The sequence below is a fragment of the Chenopodium quinoa genome, unplaced genomic scaffold (assembly GCF_001683475.1).
Source record: "Chenopodium quinoa cultivar QQ74 unplaced genomic scaffold, ASM168347v1, whole genome shotgun sequence".
NCBI lineage: Eukaryota > Viridiplantae > Streptophyta > Magnoliopsida > Caryophyllales > Amaranthaceae > Chenopodium > Chenopodium quinoa.
The window spans coordinates 71,549-89,264 of record NW_018743136.1 but is presented as its reverse complement, the minus strand read 5'-3'; the positions used below and the strand labels follow the sequence as shown (position 1 = coordinate 89,264).

Below are 17,716 nucleotides of genomic sequence, written 5' to 3'. Positions count from 1 at the left end.
TCAGAATGTCCTGTAACATCAATAAATGCAGAAATAGAGATGTCACTTCACAAGAAAAACATGTTGCACACAACATGCCTAGAATATACATTCAGTGAGAAGACTTGTGCAAACACTAATCATATGGTAATTCGGATTGTTGTAATAAATGTCAAGTTATTTCCATATAAAATTGTGGGGTAAAATGATTATGCTTGGCAGCTAAAGGTGCACCAAAAGAATGTATAAAATGTGGAGTATATCCTTTTTTTTCTTATTTTGAATGGGGGTGCATGAATAAACTCTTTGACAATGGAGATTCAAATAGGTGAGTAAATATGATTACACTGCCACAACGGAATATCTGTCACAAAGGAATTCAAAAAAGTTAAAGATAGATAAGAATTCCCTTTATATGAACAATGAAAGGGGAGCTCTAGCTACTACTCACTCCTTTGAAGACAAAACCACTAAGCATTTAACTAACTTCCGGATATTTTTCTGCCACTTCATGGCACACTACTAATGGTGTTATCTAGCTAATGACTAATCAAACTATTTTGAATACTCCCAACGTCTAGAATTCTCCCACTGGCTACTACAATATAAAAAATACATGCCAAGGAATAAAAAGCCTTAGCAAAAATCAAGGCCTGCTCTCTCAAACACCAAGTGACAAACCCAGATTTTGACTCTGTGTATCCTAATAGTAGTTCACATTCACTAGTAGAAAAATAGCAAAGGGCACCGGTTCAAACCCGGCTTAAGGCATCGGTTTGAACCGGTGCCAATGTGGGGGTTCCAATTACCCCCCTTTTTGGCACCGGATAACCGATGCCTTAAATAGTTTCGCGAAATATTATTTTTTAAGTGGCAGCTCTTTTAGGCACCGGTTAACCGGTACCTTTTGGTATTGTTTTTTTTTTTTTACTTTTTTCTTGCAATAATAATAAAAATAATATAAAAACAAACATCAGAAATACGAACCAAACAAAAATAAATGGTAAAATACGGAGTACAAACCAAACATTAGTAATCGATATAACAGAAGCAAAAACAATGAAATATAATCACATTATATTCAACAAGTAAATTGTTATTGTACAATACAAAAAAAAATTAAAAAATTACAATGAATTATAATGAAATTCAACTCAGAAATTGATATTGTACAACAAAAAAAATAGGATTTTTCTACATGGTACCCCCTAAGTTATTGAGTTTTCTACATTGTACCCTTCTAAATCCTAAATTCTACAAGGTGCCCTTGCATTGAGTTTTTGGGTTTTTCTACATGGTACCCTTGAGTTGTAAATTAAATGACTCTAACTTAATTTAACTCAAACCGACGCCATCTAAATGATCTATTTACCACTTCTATATTTATATTAGATGGAGGAATCACCAATCTTCATTATTTGCTATTTAGTAGAACTCTTGTACGATTATTTGAGATGGAAGATAAGAACTTTTTTTTTTTCTCCTACTTTAACTAAAAGAGCTTGTTTTAGAGGGACTCAAGTTGTTAGTCCTTTTTTTTTTTGCAATAAACATGCTAGTTGTGTCTTTGATGGTGCTAAATAAGTCGTTTGGATGGTGTGGGTTTGAGTCAAATTAATTTAGAGCCATTTATTTCACTACTCAAGGGTACCATGTAGAAAAATCCAAAAACTTAAGGGTATAATGTAAAATAAACTAATAACTCAAGGTCACCTTAAAGAAATTTGAATTTAGGAGCGTACAAGGTAGAAAACTCAAAAACTCAAGGGTACCACGTAGAAAAACCCAAAAAAATATTACAACATCAAAACAATATTCCTAAATCAAAGTCTTGAATCCTTGTTGCATGAATTAACACCTGCATCAATTAAAACCTAGAAATTATTAAAACTAAAAAAAAATACGAAAAACAATAACCCAGAAAACTCATGTATGAAAGAGAAAGAGAAAATCAGTCGCCCAAATAAATCCTAGCAAATCAATCGCCCAAACAATGAATTATAATGAAATTCAACCCAGAAAACTCAAATAAATCGCCCAATAAAACCAGCAAATCTACGAACTCCAAAACTTTCGAAAATCAATCAAACCCAGCAATCACTTAAACCCAGCAAACCCAGAAAATCAATTAACCCCAAAACTTTCGAAAATCAATTAAACCCAGAAATTTCGAAAAATCAATTAAGTGCAAAAAATGACAAAATCAATTAACCCAAATAATTTCAAAATCAATTACACCAATCAATTTTGAACAATATTACAACAATCAAACCCAAAAAAATTAAGGCATATAACATAAATAATTAAACCCAGAAACCCTTACCCCGAATAAATAAACCCAGAAACATGCACTAACCTCAAATTTGACCTGAAAATAAGCGGACTTGGTGGCGGCGGTGGTTAGTGGCGTCAGTGGTGGTGGGCAGAAGACAGAAGAGAGGTCGGAGATCGAGACAAAAGAGAGATCGGAGATCGAAAGAAGAGGACAGAGACGACAGAGAGGGGAGAGAGGTCGGAGAGAGAAGAAGGGGAGGAGAGGAACGCCGAGTTCAGAGGAGAGAGAAGGAGGAGAGGCGCCGAGTTTAGAGGAGAGAGAAGGAAGTATGTTAGCTTAGGGTATATAAAGGAAAAAGGCGGGTTTTTTTTTGGTGCACCGGTTCAAACCGGTGGCCTTTTTATTTTTGGCACCGGTTTGAGCTAAACCGATGCCATTGTTCTTGGTCTAAATCCCCGCCCAATTGTAGGCCGATTTTTGGCACCGGTTTGGCCTGAACCGGTGCCATTTGGGGGTTGCCTTTTTGTATTTTTCTACTAGTGATTATATCACCAATGTTCTGCATCAATGATTAGAGGTAGGTCTCTTTTCCTAGTCCAAACTCTCATTTGCCAAAAATAAGTAATAACTACTTAAAAAGCCAACATAAACAACGAATCAATCAAAACCCTACACAATCCTCTAACATTGTCATAAATTGGTGAGATCAACTTCCCTATTAGATCAATCATTTTTACGGCATTGCAGTCTACATATACCACCACCTAAGATATTCTAACATCTCAAAAACCAGTTCACATACCTCAATATCTTATCTATGATTCGAAGTTCATCACTTTCAATCTCAGTGATCACCTTATCAACTCAGCAAAAACAGGTATACCTACATTACATAGTCTAGTAACTCAACTTAGGTTTACCCAACACCATTATTCATCACATTATCAACAACAATCCATCAAAATACTTCAAAATCATATATTATACAGCATCTCAAAATACCAATTAATAAAATTAAATAATTTACTCATTTTACTATATCATAACTTCAATTAAACCAAACAAACACAAAATGTATACACAAAAGAACATTAAATTATACCTGACACAAAACTACAGCTCTTTGATCAGGTGATTCTTCGATCTCAACAATGCGCGTAGCAGAGGACTCCTTCTCACCACCATTCTTGAGAAAGAAAAAGATCTGGTGGCTTCAATAGAGTTGCGATTGACCCTAGTCTCCAATTGACGTTTACAACTGCAATTAAAGTAGTGAACAAACTACAGATAAAAATTAATTTAGGGGTTCGATAAACCCTATTCTACAATTGACGTTTGCAGCAATACCTTAATAAATCAGTTACCTAAAATTAAAAATAATGAAAATAAAATTAAAAGCAAACCATAGATTGTGAAATTGATAGTCGATGATGCTTTACAGGAAAAAAAACAATTTACCTAAGAATCGATTCAATGGAGAGCAAAAAGCTCAGATCGAAACCGTTTCAAGGGAGAATTTAGTGTATGACTTCAATGGAGAATTAAGAGTGCAGCTTCAATGGAGAATTTAAAGAACGACTTCAGTGGAGAGGGAAAAGATTTAGAGTACAACTTCAATGGAGAGGAGAGGATTCAGAGTATGGCTTCAATGGAGTCTCGAAGAGACGAGGATGGAGAAGACGGGTTGCAATAATAGAAGAGGCTGGGCGAAAATGGAGAAGCAGCAAGACAGTTCCCTTTTTTTTTTTTTTTTATTAATTAATCAAATGAAAGAGGAAGCACAATAGCGTGACAGAAGGGAAATGAATGGAAGGGAGGAAATTAGGGAGAAATAATTTGGTGACTCAACAAATTAAATGAAATTGCATCCAAATGCAAGTTGGTCAAACTCTTGCAATTTTGCAACGTATGAATAGTAATTTTCATCGACTTGTGACTCATATCACTATTACTTTCATTTGGAGAAGTTCCCTCTTTTTAAAGGGTTAGGGATATAATACCTTTTGTTTAACCCATATGGTGAGGATCTTCGAGAACATCAGCCACAACTTAAAGTAAAAATTTACAATACCATTAGGGATGCAATGGGTAAACAAAAATACAACTACAACGGCCAAAGACGGAAAAAGAATAATCTTGCCACCATCATTCATCGGAGACCCAAGGTACATGTACCGTAACTAGAGAAAAAGGACATACTACATACTAAATAATTGGGGCTGAAGATAGAGGGGAATAGAATAATTCTGCGAGCATCATTCATGGGAAGCCCAAGATACATGTACCACAACTACAAATTTAAAAATAAAAAAATAAAAAAATAAACTTTACATAGAGGTGAAGAAAAGTGAATACTTTGAACTTGGAAATTTTATTTTTATATTTGTAATAAAAAAGTATCTTTTTAATTAATTGTAATAGTTTTTCTTTTTTCTTTGAAAACAATTGCAATAGCTTATCCATATTAGAATAATAAATGTCTTTGTATTAATGACATTATCTATTCTTATTTAATCAAAATAAAAAAAATAAAAAAAAAAGACAAAAACAAAGCCGTGTGGATCGCACGAGCATATATATATATATATAAAGGGGAATTTTTCCCGAGTTTTTAGAGAGTCATGTAGGATAAAATATTCTTGACGTGTTAGGTACGATTATACATTTTAATGATAGTCAACCAAGTAAAGATTTGTAAATTCTTTTAAAATTAAATAATTAAAATGCCACATAAGCAAAATTGGCAAATGAGATTTCAAATTTTAAATTAATTAAATATAATGTATTATCTTTTGCAATTAGGAATTTTATTATGATATACTATGTTCAACAAATAAAATAAAAAACTTTATCACATAAATATATACAAAACATGTTTGTTTTAAAAAATACAAATAAATCGTGCAATGCACGGGCTTCATCTAGTTTTTGTATATTTTAACCTTAAACTAACTCGAAATTGACTACAACTAGATTAAGCCCCGTGTCACACACGACTATTTCAAAATTTTACAATGAATTATAATATTAATTAAAAATCTATCAAAAAATCCTCATATATATTTGAATGGCATTAAAAAAAGTTTGAATCTTAATTTATTATAAAATTGAGCCCCGAATCTGAATTAGTCTAAAGGAACCAGGTGGAACACCAAAACAAAAATAAAAAAAAATAGAATAATATTTTATACAATCTAATCTAATCTAATATATATAAATAAAGTAGGCATTTTTCGAGAGCATTTGGAGCGCCACATAAGCAAAGTCATTATTTCGACCATTGAAAAAATAGATTTACAGTTTATTTTAGAATTAAAAAAATCAATTTCCACATAAGCAAAATTAACGAATAGGATTTGAGAGTTTATATTCAAGCATTATTATAAACTAAAATAAATTAGATAGTTTTTGTAAGTTAACATAGATAAGTAAATTAAAAAGATAACAAGATTTTTTTAACAAAAGATAGACTTTTTTGAAAATTTAATTAATAGAAGATAAAGTAGGTTGATTTAGCACAATGATATTACATACATTAACATAAACGTTTTTGGATATAAAGCAAAAGAATAGTTTTTTTTTTTTTGAGAATTTAATTAGTAGATGATAAAGTGGGGTAGTTGATTTATAATATTCCATACATAGAAAAATATAATTTAAAAAACAGAATATATATAATATAATATAAAGATTAAATAAGTAGAAAACAAATCTATTCATTTTTAGATAATTATAAAAAAAAAGTTAAACAAAATTGATTTACAAGGTATAATTTATGAAGTCTGTCATGATATAAGAATAAAAAAATAAAAAAAAAATGATTTTCTTGATAGAATTTTATGAAGTCTATCATGAATTTCATAATAGCACATAGTTAAAGTCAAACACCATATATAAACCTGGCACTTCCCATCCCATTCCCACTCACCCTTATAAACGTTTCTTTAGCTCACCATTGGACTCACCCCATATAAACGTTTATTTAGCTCATCACTGACTTCCCAACTCAGTCCACTCACCCTTATAAATGTTTTTTTAAGCTCACTATTGGACTCACTCCATATAAACGTTATTTAGCTCACCACTGGTTGGGTCATTGATTTCAATATTTTGGTGGATGGAAAGTAATATTATCATAAAAGGTTGAGGTTTATATCAACCTTCTAGATTTATTTTGCAGAGTAATGATTAACTTTTTAACACTTTAGTTTTTCATTAGGGATGATACTAATGATTTGTACACATTATTATACTCATGCTATGCTTCATTCGTTCAAAAAATCATGATATTAGTATATTACTGTAGGCGTCGCTCGAAGTGCGCCTACGTAAAGGCATGTGGTGAATATGCTTGGCACTCTTAGGAAGTGGGAATTGACGTATACGATTAGGGACAAGGAAAGTAGGGAGCCGCCAACAAGTTTTTAAGGAACTTGTAAACCGTTCACGGATCATTTAAGGCAACCATGAATAAGGGACAACGAAGAAAACAACGATTGACCCGTGAAGGTTACACCCCATTCATAATCCATGATATTACTAACTCCATATGGTTCGGAACCACGAAAGGAGGATCCGGGATGATGGTACGAAGTGAGTCATGGAGTCACATTCGCCCGTATTGGCCTCTACTCGATTCTTATAGTGAAAAGTGATTCCTGCGATCTCAAAGGCATACAAACAAAGATTCAATTTGCTCCAAACTATTATTAAGCTAAATTGGTTTAATATTAATGCAACACATAATTCTAAAATATTAGTGATCACTTGATTAAACGATAAGATTAAAAAGGAACCTAAACCGGTTGTCCAAATTATCTTATTTAGGCGTGATTTTCAATTACATATTCCCTTTAAACATGCAATATGGTGATCAATAAACATAATAGAATTCTCAATTATATTGGAAGCAATTTGACAATAATAATGTGAGTCAAATCAAATATAAAATAACCTAATCATGATACTAGCAATATTAAAATAAAAAAGAGTAATTAAATTAATTAATTACTCACATTCCGCATGTTCCTTTAAATTTCTACATCATGAATAAACTGTTAGTAACTTCAATAAAAATATAAATCAAATTAAAACAATTAAATTAAAACAATTAAATTAATTAAATATAGATTTGATTTGGTCCAAACCCTCAGTTATTTATACCTTTCACGCGTTGGTTTAAGGACGGAACCTCGGGTTTAGTATAGACTCCTTGGAGTGGTTAAGGGATGAATGATGTAATTAGGAATATAGGTTTAAGGCTTAGAATATAGGAGAGAGAGAAGAGAATGATTTTTGGTGTGAAAGAGAGAAGGATTTGATGATCAAGATTGTTCCTCCTTGAAAAAAGGGGAGATATTACCTCTACTTATAGAAAAAAAGAGGGTCGAAGAATCAAGAAAAGATAAGAATTCGAATCGGATAAAACTCTTGCGATAGACAGCAGTTTTTGCGGTTTTTGTTTTTATCATATCTTTTGATCCAGAAATTGGAATAAGATGAATAAGATATCGTTGGAAAGATCTTGAAGTATACTTGCTAAAAAAATTAGAATCAGATTAAAATAGTTTGTAGAATAAAATATATGGCCGAAATAGTGAGACAGTGTCAGTTTTGGATAGAGTTTGACATTTTATTCATATCTTTTCCGTTATAGCTCGGAATTGATATTATAATATATCATTGGAAAGATAATTTCAAGGTCTATCCAACCATATAAAATTTGGATAAAAAATATGAGGCACTAAAATAATATCTGTCTATATTTGAATGTCTTTCAATTCGGATAGAATTAGGACTTTCAAAAAAAGGAATTTTATTCAATTTCAAACTCTTTAATCTTATCTTTTCAAAAAGGATAATTAGGATCTTTTAAAAACTTATAGAAGCTTCTAATTAATCCTAATTGGTTTAGAAATGGGATTAAATAATTTTGACCCTCCACATGATCATTGGGTCGTAGGTAAGGTGGGCTTAGGTTCGGTTTGGGCTCAGTTTAATATTTTGGTCATAACTTATTCGTTATAACTCGGATTTGGGCTTATAATATATCGTTTGGAAGCTATTTTCAATCCCCATTCAATTATTTAATAATTGGACCCAGATTATGGACCAAAATAAACTGGATTAAACGTTTTTATAAAAAGGACGCGAAATGAATGATTTTAAAGGACAAGAAATGAATTATTTTGGGTTTAAAGGCACGAAAAGAGGAAAATAAGTTATGGTTTGGGAAAATGAGCTAGAAGTTGGGTTGGTTTATGAAATGGAAATATGGATTTAAGCACTCCAAGATTAAATACTCAACCCGACCAATAATGGCGGTGAAAGGTTGTTCATTATCGGGTTTGGTTTTGGGGAGACATTTTTAGGTGTCTACAATTACTTATCTTATTATAATTTTTTTTGGCAACTTCTATATTCTAATGATTGATTGAGTAATAGTTTCATATCAAGCAATCAAATGTGATAATGAAAGTTCATTATAAAATTTAATTTTATTCAATTAGATTAATTTCAGTAATGCAACACTCTTGGTATATATTTTTCATTTAACTATTTAAAAATTTAAAAATTCATATTTTCGTACTATTTCTCCCACCATCTTTATTTTACCATATAGTTTTGGGTTTGATTTATTAATTTTTTTATCGTATAAAGTTGATACGGGGGAAAAGAATAATGATGGTCTAAGTTATTGTTTGTGAAAGAAAAATAGTGATTCTATATCTTTCAAAAAAAAAAATAGTGATTCTATATTTATATATGTATAGATGAACAACACGTTTTCGTTATACAAACAAAAGTTCAAAGAGGATATATAATAATAAAAAAAATCGTTTCACATTAAAAATTTAATCCTAATATCTGATGATAATGAGATACTTTAAAGGAAAAATTGATGGGAATAATCCCACCTTTTGAGCGTTGAAGATTAATAATCCCACCTTTGGGATTCTTTTTAATAATCCCACCTTTGATATCAATTCACTTTAAATAGTCCCAACAGGTCAAGTAACCTGTTATAACAGGTTACTTGACACGTGGCGGCCTATGAATGGTCAAAAAAATAAAAATAAAATAAAATACATTTTTAAAAAAAGTTTGATATTTTATAAAAAAAAAAAAAAAACCACCCACCACCAATCAGCTGCCCAGCCCCTTGCCACCCTCCCCGCCACCAATCAACTGCCCAGCCCTAGCCACCCAACAACGCCAATCGCCCAAATCGACTCCCCCAGCGCCGACGTCCCTTCTCCGCCTCCCCCGAACCACCAACCTCCCTTCCACCGCTACAAATACCATTGAAAACCAAGCATCCCACAATCCTTGAAAACCGTTTTTTCCGCCACAATCCCGAGCCCTCCCCTTCCTCCGTCCCGATCTCGGCCTCCCACCCTTTTCCCCGGCTTCGATTTGGTGAATTTTTGATTATTAAATTGGAAGGTGGTTTTGGGTTTGGTGGGTTTTTGACCTGAATGGAGGTCAGGGGAGGAAGGCGCGGTGGGAATGGGGGACAGGTAAGATCGGCGCCCCGAAAATAGGGGACAGGGAAGGTCGGAGTTGGGTTAGGGATGGCTGGCCGGAGCGGCGTGGTGACGAAGGTTAGTTGCGGGGAGACAGGGTTGCTTGTGGGTTGATTTTTGAAGGTGGTTTTAGGGTTGGGTTGGCTGGGGTGGATAGCGGTACGGTGGTTTGGTTTCGGGTCCGGTTAGTGGTGGCGGTGGTTTTGGGTCTGGGTGGTGGGGATGGTGGTGGCTGTGGTGTAGCTTAGGTGGTGTTTTTTTTTTTAAAAATTTTGGACAAATCAAATTGTGACACGTGTAAAATAAACTTAATAAAAAAAATTACTTCTTCAACCGGTCACTAGTCACCCGGGAGTATTTTGAGCGGATTGATATCAAAGGTGGGATTATTAAAAAGAAAGGTGGGATTATTAAAAAGAATCCCAAAGGTGGGATTATTAATTTTCAACGCTCAAAAAGTGGGATTATTCCCATCAATTTTTCGTACTTTAAAATAGAGTATAATCAAGTGTCAAAAAAAAAAAAACTACGAATAGTTATTTAGAATTTAAATTTTATAATAAAAAATATCTTTTAACATTATGAAAATAATCTTTTCAGATATGTATAAAAAAACTGCGCATCGCAAGGGCTTCCATCTAGTATATATAAATAATGTAGGCATTTTTCGGGAGCATTTGGCTCACCACATAAGAAATGGTATTATTTTGTCAAATGAAAAATTAGATTAATAATTTATTTTAGAATTAATAAATTTACTCCCCACCTAAGCAAAAGTGACGAATAAGATTTAAGAATTTTGATACATAGGTAAAAACAACGAATAGAGAATAATTACAATTTAAATTATTTTAAAAAAACCAATAATTATCTTCTCTAAAAAAAGTAATAATTATCTTTTTTACATATATGAATGCAAATTTTTGATCGCAAATATCTTTAATCTCTCCCTAGAAAATATTATAAAAATTTGATTTTAATAATGTACTCATCGACACGAATAAAACTAAATCTCATATGACTAATTTCCCATAATTTTTAATAGTTAAACGATTATAAATGAGACTAACATTTTAAACAGAACGAGTATATTAAATAAACGCATAGGCAAAAGACTTATTTTGATCAATAAAAAAACAAGATTTATCATTTAATTTTTGAAATAAAAATTTAAATTGTCACATAAGCAAAATTAGTGAATAAGTTTGAGATTTTAAATTCAAGCGTCACATAAAATAAATAAAACAACAAAATATAACTTTAGTGTTAAAATTAAAAAATTATCTTATGATATTAGAACATTTATCCATATATCTAATGAATGATCTTCATAAATATACAAAATTTTAAATTAAATAAAATAATTTACTAGAATCGTGCATCGCACAGGCTTACATCTAGGAAAATATATGGAAAACTAGTTTGTACTCGGGCGATGCCCAGATTGTCCTAAATTTTTTAGCTTAAATACGATCATATGCCCCCTTTTGATAATGTAAAGTATTCAGACATACGAAATATATAGTGTACTTTTTGTAGTTTTATTTGTAAATAGATATCTACGGTATTATTAACTTGATATTTTTTTATTGCAATTAAATTATTTCTAATGAACTGAATGTATTTTTACCAAGCTAAAATTATTTTTTCTGATTAAAACTTATTTTTATTGATTTTCTATTTTTTTATTTAAATATATTTTAAATAAATATAACGAATCTTACTATGGAAATAATACCGAGTTATAAGTTATTTATTACGGAGTAAAAGTTACGATTAATTTTGTATAACCAATATAATTTTTCTCTATCTCTTCTCTATCTCCTATTCTCTTTCCTATTTTCTTCTCACCTAAACACACCCCTTTTCCAAACTCTCTTCTATCTCTCCTCTTTCTCTCTCCTATTTTCATCCATTAACCCACTCAAATTAAACAAGTTAAATGGAGCAGCGGTGGTAAAGGGTAAGGAAGCTCCTCGTACTCCGTCGCCGAAAAACAAGCTAGAAGTTTTATGGCTGAATTTAGCCTTTTTAGCCGGGTCTAGGAGCAAAGTCTATAAATTGGGTTTGTTGATTTGCGCGGGAGATTGAAGATACACCCTCAAATTTCATTCAAGGTCACTATCCAACTAATATTTGTATACTTCAACTCCTCTAGGTAAGTATTTATTCAACACTTCCGTATTTACAGTATAGTATTTTTGATTGCTCTTGTATGTATTTTGTTTTAGTTGAAATTGCTGTAAGTCATTGAATAAAATCTGAAAAAAAAAATGTTAGGGCCTATATTTAGTGTGTAGATTGTATAGCTAATGGGCGATTTTATGAGCCCTTATTTCTTGTATAAATACGCTACTCATACTCTAATACAAATTACGGAAAATTATTTCGTGACATAGTATCGGAGCAACTACAATTCTACTCCCTAAATCTCTAAAAAATTTTCTCTAATCTCTACATTTCTAAATCCCTAAATTTCTAAATTCTATATTCCAAATTACTGAATCAATTTCTGCAATTACTAATCTCTGGTTCGATTTTTTTTTTTTTTTTTCTTCTTCTGTGGTTGCCTCGTACTGGTGTAACTGTGCCGTAGTGTGTGCTTTGGCCCCTATATTCTGTTCTGCAGGTTCTACTTCTTCGAATTTCTGGTAAATAAAAAAAAAAAAAAAAAACGTAGGGTTTTGGAATGAAAACGAATTCTTATGAGAAAATTGTTATATTCATCAGGTTATGTCCTTATGGTGTAAATTGAATGTTGTTAGAAAAATATTGTATAATTTTTCAATTTTGGTGGTCTTATAATTACCAAAATTGAAAATTTTCATGGAATATAATATGACCACCACCTGTTTGTTAAAATGCTTGTGAAAAAAATAAAATAAAATAAGGTCTGAGTATATCATCTACTTAAGTGGTTGATTACTTGATGAGGTTTCTCAATTGGTAGTTTTTTTTTTTTTACCTGAAGGTGGTAATGGATATCAATGATGTGGAAGATGAGGACTTTGGGTTCTCTAGGAATTACTTCCTGGCAAAAGAATCGGGCACTTCGGCGAAAAAATCAGGGCATAAACTCTCTGATATTGATCTTGTTCCCGAGGAGGTATATTGAAAGCTTCCTAGAATTTATGGGTTGTGTGCCTCGATGTGTTTTTTTTTTTTTATAATTGATTGTATAAATTAATGTACACTTGTAGGAACTTAGAGCCGCGGCTATGGATCTCCAACCGAAGCATGAAAAAGAAGTTAAAGCATTGATGGATAGCTATAGGAGTTTATATCAGGATTGGTTGTTTGAACTGAGGTACTTTTTGATTTTTTTTTTTTGGTTGTTCACCCAAGGAAGTTTGAAATAGATAGCTATTATTCTCGTTGATCTCAATATTTTCATGGATTAAGGATATAAGAATTGATGCCTGTATGATTTTATGCTAACTATACATATTTCTGGCTAATTAGTATTACCTATGTTTTTTTAGCACTTTGGCCTTCCATTTGCGAATAAACCTAGCCTAATTTGCAAATGTGTAAGGAGGCTATCATCGTTAATGCTTAATTCATTAATTCTATAAGCAATTATTTCGCTGCACTATTTTTTTTTTTGTATCTCTGTAAAGAACAGGATCAGCAGTCAGCACCATATGTATTGAGTTGAGGTCTTGCATTAGGATGCTTTATATGGATACCAAACAATTTCCTGTAATTAGTTGTGTGCTTTATTTAAAGGTGATCAAGCTTTTTATACAATCTTGCTCTTGGTGGGATAAACTATTTAAGGATATTATAAACTATTGATTAATGTCCTACTTGGTACCAAAGATTCAATCTTGCTGTTCACTTTTAGTTCACTGCCCTTATGGTCTCATAGGCACATAGTTCCTTTGTGGACGTTATATATTCTCTACTGCACTGTACCGAACTTTATGTGTAACCCGAACTTTCATTTATCTTGAGTGACACTTCCAATTTCTATTGGTTACATCATTATTTTGAAATACATGCTGGTAGAGAACAATATAGAAATAGGGGAAGAGGGTACAAGAGTTATATGCTGCCTCTTATTGTACTTTCATTGTAGAGTTATATTATTTAAGACAAATGAAGATCAATGCCGGAAAATTATTTTGTCTTTAAACTTAATTTGGATCTGATTTTATCCTACTTTCTTTTCTGTTAATTCATTTGCAAGAATTTCTCAGTTGCATATCAGCTTGTAATTAAATATTCGACAAGAAATGGCAAACAAGTTAGCCTGAAATTTTCATGTGAAATCGTGCAAATGTCTTTTATATTATGGAATAATTTTAATGGATGCCTTATGTCCTTGAATGCTTGTACATTGCCCAAGTGTATCCATGTTTGGGTTAACATTATGTTCATTACTTCATTCCATCTTTTTCTCTTACTACTTTTTCTTTCAAGTCTCAACCCACTTTTAATTAATTTTTGTTACATGTAACATCTTTTTTATTATATCTTTTATTGCCTGAAGCAATTTGGAAGATAAATTGGGACTTCTATTTTTCCTATTATTTTATTTTACTTTAGTTGTTGGCGGTCTTATGATGAGCACCTCTGTTTGATGACATAAAGCCATGCATAATATTGCCTAGTTCTATGCGTTTGTTAAAACTTGAAATGTTGTTACATACTACTTGTACTATAGTAGGCTACATGAAATATGTATCCTCTTTAGTTGTAAGTGAAATGGAGTAAAAAATAAGTTCCTAACCTGACATCTGACTTCCATATACGTCGTATATATTAATATATATACTTAGAGGCTGACTTTGTGGAAATCACTAGATCAGTAATGATCACAACTTTCCTGTGCTGTAATTTAATAGGAACAGTTAGCAGTGCACCTTCTCTTAAAGGGATAATACTCTTGAAATCTCAAGCTCTCTCAGAGAAGGATTGCTGAGAGTTGAAGCATAATTTAAGTGACCTGTTGATCAGAGATGTGAATGTGTGGAGATTGGAACTGGAGGAATAGGAATTCAGAACTATTTTTTGGGCCATTATCCCTATGTTTCGTTCTGTTATTTGATCTTGGATTGTAACTTGCTGTTTTTGCCTAGATTTTTCTGTATCCTTGAGGTTGGTTGAGAGGAACTTTGATACTGGCTGTTAAAGAATCAATGTTAAGAGAAGTAATATCAAGCTTATTAACTATACTATAGGAAAAATTCTTTTCATTATCATGTAGTGTTAGATAAGTCAAGAGTTTAGCCGATATGGCAGAGTAAGGTCTCTAAAGCTGTATTGCATATTGTCTTCCCTATACCTCCCATGCTCAAAAAGTCAGGGCAAATGTGCTTCACTTGATGTAAGTTTGATGATGCAAATAGAAGCTTTTAACCTAATATTTTCAGATGATGAAATTTAAAGAACGCATGTAATGATGATTGTGACAATAATTAACTCGAACACTTGGAGCATGGAGCACTAGGCTGCTAAGTGAATGTTGCCATTATTGTTTGCGAATGACCAATCTATCAAGACCTAACATATTGGGCTTTAAGTTTTCTTTAGTTGATCTTGTACGTGGAGTCACGGGCATACACTTAAATGGAATATTAAGATTATTTTTATCATTGTTTTCAATTTGATGTCATTAACTCAGGTGTGGGTTTGGCCTTCTCATGTATGGTTTTGGATCAAAGAAAGCCTTGACTGAAGATTTTGCTTCAACGACTTTGACCGAGTACTCAGTGCTTGTAGTCAACGGTTATCTACAATCAGTAAATATCAAACAGGTAAACTGTTTAGAGGAAATGTTTTCCTCTCAAGGAAAACCTTTTCTCTCCATCCTAGATTCATAGGTGTACTGTTTACCTTCCCCCTTGTCATGTTTGTAAGTGCACCTTTGACCCCAGGTAAGCATGATCTTTTTAACAATGTTCTGTACTGCAGGTCATTGCTGCAGTGGCTGAACTTTTATGGGATCAAATCAAATCCAGTAGGAAAACAACTGAAAGCTTGTCTAAAGCTCAACTACCATACAATTCTAAATCCACAGATGAAATCTTTGCTTTTCTGGATGGATCACTAGCAGAGGAAAATGATTCTTTTGTGTGTGTTCTAATTCATAATATTGATGGACCTGGTTTACGGGATACCGACACTCAGCAATTTCTTGCACGGATGGCTGCATGCTCTCATGTTCGAATTGTTGCATCAATTGATCATGTAAATGCATCATTGTGTAAGGATTATTATCCTTGTTTTTTTCTCCTCTTTGAGACTTTTAGGGAATTGAACTCTTTATAGTGATGTCCTTTGATTATAATTACTTATTTATTTAATCTTTTCTCGTTCACCCCTCCTGTAGTTTATTCTTCACTGAAATTCATAGGGTTACATTACATATAATGCACAATCAAATCATTGATTCAAAACCTTGATCTAAACATATCATGCATCATTTGTCTGAGGCATTTTGCCTTCTGCTTCCATTAGCTGCTATCTATATGTTCTAGCTTTTTCACAAATATTTCCTTTATTCCAACTTTCTTCAAAACTTCGGTCATGTCAATTTTAAAACTGCTGATATAACTGGCACATGTTCTGTTTTTCTGTTTCTGCCTGCCAAATTGTCAAAATAGTTTGCTGCACTTACAATCTAAGCTATTTTCAAACAATGAAGCATAATTACAATTACTGGATGCAAGTGTGTGCTTATTATTATCATATTATTTCTGGCAATCAGCTAACTTGGATATTTTGTTCCTTGATTTAGCTCTATTATGATTATTATTACATATGGATCTAAGTTCATTAGAATTAGGACCTAACTACTAGCATGCTTTTTCTTTGGGTGGCAGTATGGGATAAAAAGATGGTCCACACACAGTTCAACTGGTGCTGCCATCATGTCCCAACCTTTGCGCCATACAAGGTTGAAACAACGTTCCATCCTCTGATTCTTGCGCACAGCGGTAGTGGCCAAACTGCGAAAACAGCTGCCATAGTTCTACAAAGTTTGACACCAAATGCCCAAAGTGTGTTCAAAGTTCTTGTGGAGTATCAACTGGCTCATCCTGATGAAGAAGGTGAGTAACCTTTTGCTCTTATTCACCAATATATGCGATTTAGGCTGTTGATTCCCCACATTAATACACTTTTTCTCATCTCTGGGAAAAAAAATTCTTTCAGGGATGACAGTCAATGATTTATACGCAATTTGTCGGGAGCGCTTCCTTGTGAGTAGTCAGGTCACTCTGAACTCCCACCTGACGGAATTTAAAGATCACGAGTTGGTGAAGACTCGAAAACATTCTGATGGGCAGGATTGCTTATATGTTCCCCTCGCAACTGAAGCTATTGAGAAGCTGTTGATGGAGATTAGTCAATAGTCTTGCCCAGAATACTGATATGATATCAGGATTAGCAGCCCAGGAGCATTTTACTCGTGTATTGTATAAATGGTTGTTCACGAACCAGCGTTTTGGCTGGCGGCGTATTGTTAGAATATACCTCTCTTCTAGTCTTCTCTATGTATTTTCTTTCCCTTTGCTTGTGTTTAGCTTATGTAATGCTTTATAAAACTTTTCTTTGAATATTATGGGCTCTAGATAGAATTATTGTGTTATTGTCAACCTAGTGTTCACTTAGAGAATAATTTAAATGTAAATTAAAGCTCAAGCAATTGGTTAACGAATTCTAGGGTCCTACCATTTGCTTTGAATGTTGTTTTAGGCTCTTTTACTAGTGCCCACAAACCTCAAAGAGCCCCTTGCTCAGCCGTCACAAGCCCCAATGACCGTGACACAGTAGATGATATGTTACTAGCAAAATGAACACACTGGACAAACATGTTCAATATAATGATAATTGAATTTGACAAAGGCCATGTCCTTTTTAGCTTCTTGGTAGAGCAGATTTTAGAGTAGATTTCATTAGTCTTATTTTTTTTTTGAATAGTCATTAG

The 17,716-nt window shown here is 32.7% G+C and overlaps 1 protein-coding gene and 1 long non-coding RNA gene across 4 annotated transcripts; one reads left to right on the top strand and one right to left on the bottom strand.

Annotated features, from left to right (window-relative positions):
* Nucleotides 1-1,021: 1,021 nt before the first annotated feature.
* On the bottom strand, nucleotides 1,022-4,880 carry LOC110732032. The gene is made up of 3 exons (XR_002513420.1): nucleotides 3,713-4,880; nucleotides 3,357-3,512; nucleotides 1,022-1,837 (listed from the first exon to the last, which is right to left on the bottom strand). It is a non-coding gene; the product is annotated as an uncharacterized LOC110732032 (long non-coding RNA).
* A 6,745-nt stretch (nucleotides 4,881-11,625) lies between these two features.
* LOC110732030 (origin of replication complex subunit 2-like) lies at nucleotides 11,626-17,473 on the top strand. 3 transcript variants are annotated; one of them, XM_021911941.1, is made up of 7 exons: nucleotides 11,626-11,938; nucleotides 12,752-12,886; nucleotides 12,981-13,087; nucleotides 15,410-15,542; nucleotides 15,700-15,991; nucleotides 16,611-16,838; nucleotides 16,942-17,473. In XM_021911941.1, exons 2-7 carry the CDS (start codon nucleotides 12,758-12,760, stop codon nucleotides 17,139-17,141), a joined length of 1,089 nt encoding a protein of 362 aa, XP_021767633.1. In that variant the 5' UTR covers nucleotides 11,626-11,938; nucleotides 12,752-12,757; the 3' UTR covers nucleotides 17,142-17,473. The 3 variants fall into 3 exon arrangements, with proteins under 3 accessions (XP_021767633.1, XP_021767635.1, XP_021767634.1); XM_021911943.1 differs by lacking the exon at nucleotides 11,626-11,938 and adding an exon at nucleotides 12,088-12,409; XM_021911942.1 differs by lacking the exon at nucleotides 11,626-11,938 and adding an exon at nucleotides 12,088-12,431.
* Nucleotides 17,474-17,716: the final 243 nt, after the last annotated feature.